This window comes from Phoca vitulina, unplaced genomic scaffold (genome assembly GCF_004348235.1).
Source record: "Phoca vitulina isolate PV1807 unplaced genomic scaffold, GSC_HSeal_1.0 scaffold25, whole genome shotgun sequence".
Classification (NCBI taxonomy): Eukaryota; Metazoa; Chordata; class Mammalia; order Carnivora; family Phocidae; genus Phoca; species Phoca vitulina.
In genome coordinates, this window is record NW_022589728.1 from 35806398 (window position 1) to 35822403 (window position 16006).

The 16006-nt window shown below is 37.0% G+C and overlaps 1 protein-coding gene across 1 annotated transcript in view; it reads right to left on the reverse strand.

The window, feature by feature from the left end:
• The window catches only part of MMP16 (matrix metallopeptidase 16), a 274315-nt gene extending 258564 nt beyond the window's left edge, over positions 1-15751 (reverse strand). The window contains exon 1 of the mRNA XM_032421584.1: positions 15014-15751. Within this exon, the coding sequence (XP_032277475.1) occupies positions 15014-15145 (132 nt within the window). The 5' untranslated portion in view covers positions 15146-15751. The remainder of the gene's footprint in view (positions 1-15013) is intronic.
• Positions 15752-16006: the final 255 nt, after the last annotated feature.

Consider the following 16006-nt stretch of genomic DNA (forward strand, 5'->3'; position numbering starts at 1 on the left):
CAAGTCAAAATATAAATGACTAATTAATATGAAAAATAAATTAGCAAAACCAAAATATGTCAATAAATTCATATTACACAGGACAGAGAATGGGTCAACTTAACACATATAGAGCTGTTATAAATCAGTAAGAAAGAGAAGACAAAGTAAAGACTGGCAGGAAAAAGAAACCTTGCAATAAAAAATGTAAGTGGATTAAAGTATTTTAAAATGCTGAATATTGATATTCATTTAAATTTGCATCAAATTATTTTTTCACCCATCAGATTAGGAAAAAAAATCACAAGTAATGGCAGGTGTGTGTGGATTCAACCATGCTCAAGCACTGTTGAAAACTATTTTTTTTAGAGAAGGGGAGAGAGAAAGAGAGAGAGAGAGAGCATGCACGCACACACATGCACACACACACACCCATGAGGGTGGGGAGAGGGGCAGAGGGAGAGAGAGAATCTTAAGCAGGCTCCACGCCCAGACTGGGGGCTCAACCTCACAACCCTGAGATCATAACCTGAGCCAGAATCAACAGTCCCACGCTTAACTGACTGAGCACCCAGGCACCCCAAGCACTCCTGAAAACTAGAAAATTGATGTATTTGGGGGATAGCAATTTGGCAGAATTCACCAAAATTATAGATAAATATATAGCCAATAATAGAGCAATTACACTTCCAGAAACATTATTTGTTAAATAAACTCACACATGCTTAAGTAAGCATATTGTATTATTATTTATAATAGAAACAACCTTGAAAATAACCTATTTGTCCAGCAAGAATAATGTTGTTAAATAAATTACCACATAAGTTATAAGATACCATACAGGTATGAAGTTGTTCTTTATGTATTGATATGAAAAATTCTCCAAAGCATGTATTTATGTTAAAAATATATAGAACATTTTAAATAATGTATTTCTATAAAAAGGAAGAGAGGGAGAAATGAAGTATGTATGTGTGTCTACAAAATCTCTGGAAGTTATTCAAGTAACAAGAAGAAAAGAAAACCAGACTGTTGTTTAAATGAATGGAACCGGCAGATGTCTGTCTTCAACCAAAAGATTTGGTAAGTCTTGCCATTCCTAATATGATGCTATACCAGAAGACTCATTTTCCCTGGTAAACCCAGAAGTGAATAACGGACTGTTTAATATTCAGAGGGCTACATTTCCTCTCCTCCTAAGGAAGATGTAATCTAGATAGATAGTACATGTTATCAATGAAAGACTGAAGAAAGTCATATTTTCCCTATTCTTACCCTGCCAATTACCAATGTGTAGGTGTTCAGCAAGAGAAAATCCATCAAATTTTAACATCTCTTGAGTCAGTTCTTCATGGGTCTTCAATATTATACTTGTTAGAACAATAAACATGATCTAATTTTAATGTAAGTTAGAAATTCAAATTATATGTGATTATGCACTCTTAGGGTTTTACATGCTAATGGATGCAAAAATTGATAGCATATCAACATTTTTCTCATCTGTGTAGCTAAAAGAGCGATGAGTCAAGATGTCCAGTGAAATACAAGTAAAATTGTTTTTGCTCTTTCCTAGAAACTGTATTGGGAAAGTTGCCATTTATTAATAGCAATAACTACAACTGAAGTCACTGAACTAGAACAAGGTTCTTTTCCTTTATATTTATTTCCCTAGCTGTTCGGATACACACTTCTGAAAAAAGTGACCAATTTTTCTAATGTCAAGCCAATAGGTACTTACACAAATGTTACATCAGTGAAGGAAGATATAAAGTACTTGTTTATACCAGATATACTAATGTAACTTAATGGAGATGACAAGAAAAAAATCTGGAAGTCCTAGCTCCTTACCAGTTAACCACTGATCGTTAAAATAAACATATCTTTGATTATTAGCAGCTAAATATTTTTAATAAAGTAACTGAAGCAAATGTAAGGTATAAGTACCATATTTTCACCCAGTAAGGGCTAAATGAGTTAAGGGAAATAACAACTATTGAAATGGGTCAGAAAATATCAGTTAAACTAGAAACTAACACCCATGAAAGGGGATGATGTAATCCATTCATTCTTTCAGCACATACCTACTGAGCTCTGTACTTTTCCTAGGGCAGTGTTAGGCTCATGAATTACATTGGTGACCATGGCAGATACACTGTCTCATCATAAAGTTATAATTTACTGTGAGAGTCAGACATGAATCCATTACACAAAAACCTTGTACAACAGGTTTTTGGCACATGCATTTAATTTACCAAATTTAACCATATGCTCCAGGGAAACAGAAAAAAATATTTAATTCAAATCCCCTTAAATTTCTCCTCTAGTAAATATAATTTTGGCCTACATGGTTCCAGAGACAGGAAGACCAAAACTCAAAGGCACAGAGAAACAAGAGATGTTGATACTTGGCTTCTGAGTGTCCATGTGCCAGTCTTAGCAATTAATGAGCTATTAAATGGATTTTATTTTATTTTATTTTATTTTTTTTTAAAGATTTTTATTTAAGAGAGAGCATGAGAGGAGAGAGGGTCAGAGGGAGAAGCAGACTCCCCGCTGAGCAGGGAGCCCGATGCGGGACTCGATCCCGGGACTCCAGGATCATGACCTGAGCCGAAGGCAGTCGCTTAACCAACTGAGCCACCCAGGCGCCCCTATTAAATGGATTTTCAACAGTAATTTTAAAAGTGAGCCTTTTGTCTTACATACATGTATCAGTATGCAACTTTGAGGTAAGATAAAACACTCTGTGATTACAATTATGAAAGGTATTTTGAAGAATAAGTAGTAGAGAAGGTTATTATAAAAGCATAATGGGCTCATTTTCTGGCGGGCGCTGCAGATGGGGATTAGAGAAGGCCAGATAATGTTTGCTGGTTACTAAGGGATGAGTACAGGGGTAGGAAAGATATGAAGGACTTAAGCATTTTGATGAAGACTCTGAAGTACATGGATCTTGGTATATCCAGGAGGAAAAGAGAAAACAGAATACCTGCTTGAACAATGGTTCTCAAAGTTTGGTCCAGGAACCCCTGGGGGTCCTAAACTCTTACAGGAGTCCACGAGGGCAAAATTATTTTAATTTTGATGCTATTTGTCTTTTTACTCTCATTTACTTGCAATTGACAGTTCAGTATACCACAGGCTCCGTGATTTATAGTATTGTAAGTGTGAATACAGAAATAAATATGAAAATCCAACTATCTTTTGTTAAGCCGGATATTACAGGTCTTTGAAAAAATATAAAACAATGTCTTTTTTACTAGTGTTACTTTGTAAAATTTATTTTTCATAAACCTTTCTGTTTATCACTCATTTGAGCAATTTGATCATGGTGTGCCTTGGTTTAGTTTCCTTCATGTTCCTTGCACTTGGGGTTCCCCGAGACTCTCTGATCCATGAGTTTATAGATTTTCTATAAAACTGGGTAAAGCTTTAGTCATTATATCTCCAAATACTCTTTCTGCCCCCTCCCTGTTCAGGGACTCAGATTACACATATATTAGGCCACCTGAAGTTGTCCTATATATACCATGTTCCACTCACCTTATAAATGTTCTTCTCTCCCTGTGTTTTACTCTGGATAACTTATATTGCTGACTTCTAGTTTACTATTTTTTTTTCTTCAGTAATGTCAAATCTGTTATAAATTTCAAGTGTATCTTTAATGTCACATATTGTGGTTTCAATCTCTACAAATTCAATTTGAGTCTTTTTCAATATCTTCCATGTCTCAAGTTTTTGAACAAAGAATACAGTTATAACAACTGTTTTAATATTCTTATCTGCTAATTCCAACATCTGGGTCACTTCTGGATCAGTTTAGATAGACACTGCTCCTCATTATGAGTTGTGTTTTTCTGCTTCTTTACATGCTTGGTAATTTTTTTTTTTTAATTGAATGCCAGACATTGTGAATTTTAAACTGTTGGGTGCTGCATATTTTTGTATTCCTGTATATCTTATTGAGCTTTGTTATGGGAAACAATTAAGTCACTTAGAAACAGTTCGATCCTTTCAGGTCTTGCTTTTAAGACTTTTAAAGCAGAACTAAAGCAGTATTCAGTCCAGGACTTTGTTCCTACTCCCAGAGCAGGACGGTTCTGAGTACTCTGCCCTTTATCCTGTAAATAATGAGGTTTTCAAGTATGGCTGATGGGAATGGGCACTATGCCCAGCCCTGTGTGAGCACCAAGCATTGTCCCTTCTGATTCCTTTAGTTGCTTCTTTCCCCGGCCCCCAGTTGCTACTTCACAGGAATGAGCAGATCAGTTCTCAACTAAATATTCAAGGGAACTCTCTACAGACCCCCAATGATTTTTGCTCTGTGAAGCTCTCTTTTTTCTGGAATTCTGACCTGTAAATTCTAGCCACCTTGGTCTCCTCCTACCCCCAGCTCCATCTCTAACACAGGGAGCCTGCCTGGCTCAACCTGGTTCTGCATACCCTGTACTATTATCTGCAAGCTCTATCAAAATGGTCAACTGAGACAATTGCAGGGTTCACTCTGTTTGTTTCCCATCTTTTAGGGATGACATCCCTTCATTATCTGATGTCCAATGACTTGAAAACCATTTTTTCCCTATATTTTGGTTATTTCACCAAGTAGGGTAAATCAAGAGCCTTTTATCTTGCCCCATTGTCCTTTACCTCTTTAATCTCACAAAAACCCATGAATTGGGTACCATTATCTCTACTTTACACATGAAGAAATTGGGGCACATGATCAATCACCTGGCTTAGTGAAGTTCACTGAGCTTGTAGTGATACAGCTAAGATTTTTAAGCATTTCTTTGCAAGTTCTTGCACATAGCCATTATGATATGCTGTCTCTAGAGGAGGTGAGAGATAGTTGAATATTTACCACTGAGAAATGTTATAAAATCAGCTAGATTCTCACCTTTGTAAATGGGTTTAGAAACAGTTCTCCTTGAAAGGCTAATGAATGAACTAAGTGAACCCTGAAAGCTATACACAGCAACGATCTTAAGGACTAAAGATTTTTTTTTTTCAGTCTTTGGTCAACCGCCAAACTGAAGTTTCCATTCCCTTCACAACAAAGACAATAACCAGATATCAGGTCCAATCTCAAACAGTGAGGAGGTGCTCACTAATTTCTGAAGCACGGATCCATGTCAAAATTAACCTATCTCTGAGAAAAGTCTCATTTATATTACAGTTAAATATATTAGAAGTAATAAAATAAACTGATTTCCTTATAGCTTCTACCCAATTGATTGCAACATATAAAAATAACAAACTCCAAAACTCACAGAACATGCCAGGTAGTAACCGTGTACATACACATTCTTCCCTGCAGGGCACCAGAACACAGACCTGTCACGGGTTTTCCTTTACATTTTCTCTTTTCATCTTGGAATGTAATCACATCTTCCTAAAACTTTTAAAAATCACATTTAAAAGAAAAACTGCAACATGGCAAATAGTTGAGAAAGGAAATACTATGATTAATTTGAAATTATGCCACATTTAATATTATATGTAATTAAACATAGGTTAGCAACTTTCTAATGAGGAAAAAATCATAAGGAGTATTCAAGAGTAAAACTATGGAGCACCACATACTCAATCTTGAATCAACAAATCAAATCAACAGCAGTCTATTCAGTTTTTTACTCCAGGCAAGACTCTATGCTAGGGTAGACCTAGCATTTTCATTATGTATATTAACTATCTATTTTCAGTTTGAAGTACAAAAGATGTGAACCATGGAACTTGATCATATGGTCTTCTTGGGAAATTGGAGGTTCTTGCCTCTATTGGTTAAGAGCCTGGACTCTGCAGCCAGCTTGACTGCTTTGATTCTGGGCTACTCCACTTTGGGAGAATCAGAGCTATGTGGCCTTAGCAAGTTCCTCAACCTCTTGATGTCTCAGATTCCTCATTTGTAAAAGAGAAACAGCAGTGTTAACTCACAAGATTGTAATGAAATTTCAATGAGTTGATATATATGAAACACTTAGAACATAATCAGGCACTCAGCAAATGTGCAACCAGTGTTAATTAACATTGTTTTTATTATTAAAAGAAGTTATTCAATAAAATCAATTCTATGCATCTCTGTGTTATTGGTTATTTGGACCTTGTCTAATTAGACTATAATGCCAGCACATAATTGTTTCCAAACTCTGGTCATCTCATTGGTGGGAACGAAGGTACTGAGATACACCCTATTCTTATTTAAGGAGATTGCTTGGCATTTTCTCAATGCCATGATTACAAAACCCATGCTACAGACAAACAGTAAAGATTACAAATCAATTTTATGAATGATCAAAATAAGGCAAAGACTGCTTAAGCAATTTGCTTGAGTCACCAATGGAACAAACAACCGTACTCAATCCACATGCAGAAGTAAATCAGTAAGTTACATGGATAGAGTTGTTACAATATTAAAACACCCAGGGTTGGGGCGCCTGGGTGGCTCAGTCATTAAGCGTCTGCCTTCGGCTCAGGTCATGATCCCAGGGTCCTGGGATCGAGCCTGCTTCTCCCTCTCCCACTCCCCCTGCTTGTGTTCCCTCTCTCGCTGTGTCTCTCTCTGTCAAATAAATAAATAAATAAAATCTTAGGGGAAAAAAAAAAAAAAAAAACACCCAGACCTCCAAAACCATTTCATCGGTAACTGGGACTGAGTTTTTATAAATTTGTTCTCAATTTCATACAAATCACTGAGTATACATTTGATTCCGGAAGTCATTTGAATCTATTCTCCCTTCTTCACAGTGAAAGAAGGGAGAATGGATGCAAATGTGGCTTTTTATAAAATTTTACCTGGTTTTCAAGCCTGGTGTCCTGTAAGTCATAACTCAAATATGAAGTCCCTCTAGACCCCAAACTAGAAGAAACAAGTAGGACCACAAGGAGGAATTGCCTAGCAATTATTTAAAGTAAAGAGGGAATGAAGGCACAGCCACTAGAAACCCAAAACAAGTTCAAATATCTAATCACTATAAACAATGAGAAACTATTAACACATGGTATGAATTCAACTGTGAAAGTTCCTATGGAAAAAATGCCTGCACTGACATCCCTCAGGGTCTGACTCTGCATCAGCCTGTGCTGAGGCACAAGCCTGCATTCCGCTGACATCACCTCAGGTGCACGCAATTTGGGGACATGAAATAAAGTTCACAAAAGTATCTAGCTTCCCTTAAAAAGAGGCAGTTTATTCCCCCTTAACTTAAGCGTGACTAAAACAAATACTGTAAAATTCCATTCCAATGAGTAGTTTATTTGGGTTTATTTGGTCATTTGAATACATCACTCTAAGGACTGTTTCTCCGGAGAATATCTGTGGGGCCATGGCTTACTTCATTTATCCATGTCTCATTTAACTGACTAGATTAAGAAACATTTTAAAAATCTGAGTGATGCTTGTGAGGAAATTATATCTTAATTAAATGTTGGTGTGCCCCCTGCATTAGTGACTGCCTTTTTTTATCCTCCTTCCTTCTACCACAGGTCGTATTATAATCTGCTCAACTGAAAACATGTCTGAGGTTCCTATTTAAAGAAATAACAGTTTCACACTTTTGTGACTCATTTCGTACATATTTTTAAAAAGAAGAATAGGTAAAATCTATATTTTAAAATCTGCTTTCGTTGAAAAACATGTATTCAACAAAGGCCTAGGGTAAACATTAAAAATAAGATAACTTTAGTCTCACAAGCTTTTAAAATTGGATTTTTGCTACATATAACCTAAAAGGCACGATCAAATTAAATTTAGCCCACCTCTCATCTGTTAAGACTACAATTATCTCACTAGACATTTTAGTTAAAATGAGAATTTCAAAAGCACCTGCAGTCACTATAATGTATAGTTTCTCACCTACTCTACACCTAAAAGCAACGGATATATAAAGCAGTCCTGCATTATAACATTTTTTTGTCAAGCTGTCATACCCAGAACTCCCGGCATCCCTGAAAAGTGCTAATTTCCTTCTTAGTTCATCAAATATGTAATCATTGGTGCCAACTGGCTCTCAGTAAACCCATATCACATCTTAAATCATAAACCATGTGTTCATTGATTTCTTTAAACTCTCTATTATTGGCTATGATTCATTTTAAGGCATGTGATTGCACCTAGTGTCCTTGATTTTAAACCAAATTCTTCTACTCCACTGGAGTCTTTAAACAGCTCAATAGCTCCCTCTAGCCTCCTTTTATATACTACAACCACTGATCACATTTAATCAAAGGTCAGGGGGCCACAGTGGGATTATTCTTATTCCTTTGGCTAAACTTCTGTTAAAAGGCTCATCAACATATTCCACTGATCCAAACCCACGGATGCACAATGCCAAACGACTGTGGTGAAACACTAAGACAAAGAACATCCATTCAGAGTGCTAAATGACAGGAAGCAACAATCAAATATGGTTTTATGAATAACCTCAAAATCTATAAATAACTTTCCCATGAAAAAGAAAAAGAAGGCAAATAAAAAAATTGAGTGTCACACATATTATTACTTAGTATTTAATCCTTTTAACATGGAATATTTTTGCTGCTCATATAAGCTGCATATTTTATAAAACAAATGGAATCTGATTTTTCACATTCAAAATCAAATGTGTTATGAAGAATAAAAATAGCCCTCAAAGACCCATGTGCCAAAATTATTTTCCACAATGGGTAAAAGGGATAGACAGTATAAGCATTTCATTTCACTACAAAATAAATTTTGTATATTTTGTATAGATAATAGATTTGAATTTGAGACTCTTTCCCACCACAAAAAAAAAGCAAATTTTGATCTTATTTCACCTTGCCTTTTTAAGATTGAAGTGCCAACTTATAGATGATATAGATTTTTCAAAATAACATCAAGCCACGTTTTTAACATTAAATCTTTAAAGTATGCTACCCTGGCCAAAAACTGATTTTAAAATTACAAATAATTTGCTGCCAATGTTTTTATTACTCAGCAGAAGGCTAGGATTATTTTCAAAATGGAACACCCTGTGTCACTACAGATGATAACAAATGTTAGCAATAAGTTGCCCATTCTGTATGTCTTCATGATATCCACTTCAGAAAACAAAAAATCTGAACATCTACCTTTGACATCTAGTTGCCCCCAAATTCATATGGTAAACATGTACGATTTTCCTCCATCTATACAAAGTAAAGCTTGGAGGCTAAATACAATAGAATTTCAAATTTGGAAATGTCTTTGGTGATAGTTTTGTTCAATTTTTGTTTTTGCAGATGCAGGCATTAAAGAAATGACTTGTCCAAGATCAAAGCTATTAGTATAAGAACCAAAGTTAAAGCCTGCACCCCTTGACCTCTGGCCTAGGGCTCCATTACATTAAATTGTTAGCTACCTTTTATTCCCAGGGTTATAAGAACAAGATTGTTGCTGTTTAAAAATGTCTTTGCTGCCCATCCCCCTCCTTCCTCCATTAATTGGAAAAAAAAAAAGACTTTTATGTTCTGGATTAGGGATAGAAAAAAGACCTGGTCCAAGTTATATACTGAATCCCACTACTGTAGATAGGAAGCACATGGACCTTGAGCCAATTAAAATAAACAAGCTCACTGAATCATAAGGCCTATTTATTTTCCATGGTATTACAAGATGAACAGATTTCTGCAAACTCAGTCTTGTAAAAGAAGGTGTGAGCTGAACTTGACATTCTATGATAGTAACAGATGACAAGACAAAATGTGCAAATCATATTCCTAAACTAAACTGTCTAAGAAAAGCCCACGGGAAGAAAATGTACTGATGTTAGTGGTTGATATTCAGTATATTACACTTTTTAAAAATGAAAAAGGTATTAAAATAAAATCTTCCTGGACCAGCTGGTATGTCCTAACCTGATAGACTTTTATGTAATTAGATGCTATCATGATAATTTACCTTTATATCGGCATCCTTTTTTTTTTTACTAACAATAATGATATTTAAAAAGTACTGAGTGTTTAACTATATGAAGGCATGTTTCCATCTATCCATCGATCTAATACTATATACACGTATTCATTCAATCATCAAAACACTTTATGAGGCAGGTATGTACAATGAGGCTCAGAGATTAATGAACTTGTCCATTATTAACTTAATAATTAACTTGCAAGTAAAGGAGCTGGGATTAGAATCCAGCAATCTGGTGCCAGAATATGTGATCTTAGTCACTATACTACTCCACAATAAAAAACAATTTGGTGAGTGTAATTATATTCACAGATATTTAAAATAAATTGTGACAGAAAGTAACATGAAAAGTGACTTTCTCAATTTGAATATTCATGCTGAAGGGTCAGAAAGTTCCTGAAGGAGCATAAGGAATTTTTTTTCTTTTGACATTGAACAAATCTAAGTAATTGATTCAAATGTCCAATGGCTTTTTTTTTTCATCCTGAAATAATTCCAAATGGTCATTTACCAAATATTCTGAACAGGTACATTTTGAGTAGTCGGTGTAGGTCAGGCCGTGAAATAAATTTACATAAAATAATTGATTAATCCAACTTCAGAGAAAAGAATTATACTACTGAACAAGTACCTTAAAATTTTATGTTCATAACCTAAAATAGCATGAATAAGAAAAAGTAAAAACTTTAGATCTATCACTTTTAACCTGACTCCAGAGATTAAAAAAGCTGTTATTGAATCCAACTGTATCTTTACTTGATGAGGAAGAAGACCCTGAAAGAGGAAACCCAACTCTGTAGGAAAGAATAGACTTGGAAAGTTGTTCTCTGTGGATTTCTCAGGGATAGTAAGAGACAAACTACCTTGCTGGCCTACACTCACCTGCAAGGGTTTCATGAATAACACTAGATCTGGGGAACTTGACCAGGCAACTCTGAACAGAGAAAAGCATAAGGTGGGACACAGAGGAGAACCTGAGGGCTACTGGGTCTTCCGGTCTCCTGGTCATAGTTTTTGGTCCTTATGAACATTCTGAATGGCCAGCATACCTGGGATGTCTTGAAAAGCTTGGAATTTGCAGTAGATAAAAACCTTCATCAATCAGTCACACAGCCCTTGTTCCTGCCCAGTAAAAACTGCTACACTGAGAATTATGGGATGTAATCAAAACAGTCCCTCACTCAAGGGGGCTGACCAGATCCATGTCAGCAACCTTCCATGAGCAAATGAAATAAAGCATGTTGATTATTCTGACCTTTCAAGTAGATGCAGATAAACCTGACAAAGGTGAATAAATATCAAATCAGTTAAAGAAACAGACTGCAAGGCAGGAAACGGTTACACTCATGATTCATAGTATTTGTCATGAAAATCTTTTTAAAAAATCTAGAATCTCTCTTTTTTTGTGAATTAAAAACAAAATCAGTTTTTGCTTTATCAAGAATTTTTGTCACAAAAAAGTAATCATCTTCTTATGCTTTGATATGTGCATCATTCAGAATACCACATTTTTATTTTACCATTAAATTGACTTAAAATAATTTTCCTCATTAGAAATGTGTGTGATTCTTTAAAAAACAATAAAGAATATGTTGCTCCTATATTTAACATTTGACAAACTATCAAAGTTGATGATGAAAGTTATTACTCTCATGAACTATATATATATATTTAAAGTAGGCTCCATGCCCAGCATGGAGCCCAATGTGGGGCTTGAACTTACAACCCTGAGATCAAGACTTGAGCTGAGATCAAGAGTTGGACACGTAACCTACTGAGCCACCCAGGGGCCCCTCATGAACTATATTGTATCTCAAATTTCATAAAATAATGCTTGCAATGTACAAAAAACCCCACAAGAATTAAAAAAATAAAGAGCCCCAGGATCATGAGAATCCCTATAAGAAGACCATTATTTTAGAGACAATATGATATTTTAGAGCATTGAGATTCAATCCTGATTCTTTGTTAACAATTTAGCTTCGTCTGACCAATGAACACTTCTGATTCAGATTGCTGTCCAATGATAGTAGTCTTTGACTTTCAGTTAATATTAGCAATGTATTTCCTTTGCATCATGGTAATGACTACACATTGAAAGGCCCACTCCCCAAAAATGGATCCCATAGTATACAAAAATCTTTAAATATAAACTGAAAATCTGGCATTAAAAAGTGTTCTTCCTAAAACATATAAGGAGAGGAATGAATTGAATCTCTTCCATAGTACTACTTCTGGTAGTGTCTGACCCTTTCTTAGCTGTTGAGATATTTCTTTTTGCTTCTTAAAAACAAAAACAAATAAAATGTACTCTTTCTCTGTAACAGGCTTTCATCAGCATATTAAAAAAATATCTCCTGTTCTGATAACTGAAATTATATGCTTATATTCTTAAAAATAAGGCAGGAAAGAGTTAACATGAATATTTCTATTCAATCCCCAAACCTCCAGGGGGAAAATATGCTTTTGAACCTTAAATTATAGGGATGAAAAGTACAAGGGTCCCACCAATTGTGAAGTTCAGTGAGGAATAAAGCATTGTAATCTTAGCTGTCAGCATAAAAAGCATTTCTCAGAAGCTTCGTTCCAACTATAATAACTTGGTGTGCTTGCTAGAAAAAAAATTTATGATCATATGAGCTTCATGCATGATTGATACCATTACTGTTTATTTTAAGACTGTCCTTGAGAATCAATCAAATAAGCATTCCCAGTGTATGTTTTGCAATCAAGAATGAAGAACACAATATAAGTGCTTTTCTGGAGAATATGTGATGGACTATTCTTCCTATTAGAGCTTCCTACCAAAAAGAAATACCTAATAAAGGTGAATCAGGCAGAAATTCATGTCAGATGTTCTTTATAGTATGTTGAATTAACAAGCAGCTACTCTTATGATTGAAAAAAGAAAAACAGAGATTATCATTACACATAAGGAAGTATATAAACCCAACTAAGGATATGCTCAAGTGCTTAAAAAAACTAATTGGAAATAATACAAACTATGAAGCATAATCTAATCTAAGTCATTAGGAAATCTCCTTTGTATCAAATGAGGTTTTTAAGGTCTCAGATTGCACGATTCTCTTATCATTCATAATTAAATGTTTGCATTGTGTAATAAATATGGATGACATAACTTAAATACTCTAAAAAATAACTCTTTTTCCATGAACCATTTTTTTTCACATACATATTGAAGAAGGGATCATGTATATTTGAAATGAAATCTCTTTTTTAGTAAAATCAACTTTTCTTGCATAATGATTGAACTGAGGGATTCAAACTATAAAGAAATACAATAAAATTTATGTCTAGTCTCAAAAAGAAAACTTAATAATCATCCAAACACTGATGCTATCCCAACAATCTCTGAAAGCAAATCTAAGACTTTCCCAAAGCAAGTAGCCATCAATCCAGACTCTCCCTTCTACTCCATAGTGAGCAAAATAAAACCAAGCACTTACTTTTACCCACCTTCCCCATGCTCACCTTACCACCATCACTACTACCACCAAACTGAAGCAATAGGTCCTTCGGCTTACAACATAAATAACAGCTTGCCATTTTCATTCCTTCAGTCTATGAACTAATTACTCCTTCATTTCAACATTAAATCATCTCCTGATTTCAGTGTTAGACAGAAAAAATCCATCGGTGGCATATAACTCTAAAAGTTCAAATTTGCAATCAAGAGAAGTCTGGACTTTCAGCCCCTTTGCATCTCTCTTTTTTTTTCAGAAAACCAAAGTTGTATTTTTCAAAAGGTTAAACAGTTTTGGTTTTTGAAATGGGGTTTCTGTGTAATACAATCATACTTAACATCTGTAAACTTCTTTAACTCTTGATAATGGTTCTTACTTTTTCAAATACTTTGTTTCTCTACCAACCATCACTTATTACATGGAGTCCTAAGAACAGTTTATATAAACACAGTTATATTCAGAATATGGCCTCACACATGGCATTTATTATGCACACTTTGTATATAAATCTGTTACATGAAACATGTTCAAATGCTGTGCAACAGGTCCTGCTATTGTGTAAACACACACTCCCAACAAAATGACAGTAAGCTTTAAAGAATCAACAATATTTTAAAAATCACATTATTCTTCAGAGATTTAATTGTAATTCTTTTGAGACGTCAGAAGACAGAAGATCTCATCAAAAGTAGTATATTTTACTAAAACCCTCTTACTGTCTTTGTATTCCACTGTGTATGTTATAAACTGGAGTTAGAGCCCAGGTGTATACACACTTTCATTGATTTACTGCACATTACTGGATTCAGTGCTGAGTTGATGACAGGAAGAGTACTTTGGCAGAGGTCTGACAAGTCCTTATCCTCAAGTTCCCTTCTGTTTTATGTCTGTCTGTTCCCAAAGCTGTCAAAGTAAAGCAAATGACAGACTAAAACCTCTCAGTTTTGCCCTGAGAGTGTGAAATCAAATTAAAAACACACCTCAGAACTACTACATTGGGCCACGTTTATTTTCAATTGACGGGGGAGGGGAAGAGAAGACACTTTAAAAGAGATGGATTTCATGTCCTCTGTAGTCGGATCTAGTTACAGTGTATTAAGTTATGTCTAAATAAAATAAAAAAAAAAGACTGTCTAGTCAAGTGTTTTATCACAAAGTAATGTTATTAAACATATCAAGTATTCCCACGCTCTCCTCTAGATTCTTTGATTTTAACCTCCTTTGTTAGGCACAGAACATGGGGAGAAAGATTTCAGGAACAATACCAAGGAAGCACATGATGCCAAGCAATGAATTCTGTATTTCCTTAACAGTTTATTCATCATAAACTCAAACTGCTTTTATTAAGCCACACGTTTGCTATATGTAGGACTTCGCCTCTTCCCTGGGTGACAAGCATGGACCGGCTACAAATGTATCTCCGAGCGCGCAGCATCGTGCTTTGTGCTGCTGGGGATAACGGATTCTCAGTCTCGCGCGCATCCATCACCTAAGACACAGGGAAACTCAACAAGGGTCTCGGCAGCTGCAAAGGAAACAATGTGTAGAGACCCAGGCTGCTCAGGATCCCAGGAGTGAACGAAATGTTTCAGGGAGCAGCCCAGGCAAGGGAGAAGGAAGAAAGCTCTCATACTCTTACCTCCACATTGAAATACTGCTCCGTTCCGCAGACGGTAGCACATAAAATCCAAATCAGGGTTTGCAAGAAAAATACCCCCGAATGATGCACGAAATCCAACCGTCTTCCAGTGCTGAATGTGAGTAAGATCATAGTGAACTGTGCTTCAATGGATGGACGAGCTCCCCTACGTTTTCTCCCTTTCTCCCTCTCCCTCCCTCCCTGGTTTCCTTTCAGAAAAAGTCCTCCGTGTGGGTAAGGAGCCTGCAGGTTCACCCACAGCCGGGCAAGGGGAGGAGACTGAGGGCCCAGCACTCGGCAGCCCCCGAGAAACAGAGGCGGAGGCAGGGTCAGCAGCAGCCTGCATTCACCATCCTCGAGGGCCCGTCACCAGGAACGTGGCGCCCAAGTTCACCGGCGGTTCCGGCTCAAAGCGCCGAGTCGCAGCCGCAGCAGCAGCCGCCGCCGCCGCTGCCGCCGCCGCCTCCAGCCCGTGCGTCCTCCTCCTTCTCCTTCTTCTCCTCCTCCTCCTCCACCGCCCACTCCTCCGCCGCCGCTGCCACCTCCTGCTTCTGCGGGAAGGGCCTCCGCCGCTCCTCGCTTCTCGCCTCTGCTTCTCCTTCCCTCCTCTCCTCGCTCCCCTCCAGAATGTTCATCCGTAATCTACATAACTCCTCCTTCCCGGGGGTCTGCCTGACTCTCGGGCCCTCAGCGCGCGCGCGCACACACACACGCACACAAACACACCGGCGCGCGCGCACACACACACATATCTGCACATGAGCACACACACAACTCCACACACAGACGCGCGCGCTCTTCTTAAAGGAGACGGCTTGTGAAGGGGAACCGCTACTGTACCGCGCACTGGAAGTAACCAGACCTCCAGAAGGGCCCTGCGTTGGGACGAGGTCCTTGACACACCGCCCACCCCCTCTTCCCCGAGACTGGAACCCAGCAACCTGGGCGGCTCCATCCTTTCATCTCGCCCACCCCCTCCCGAGCATCTAGAAA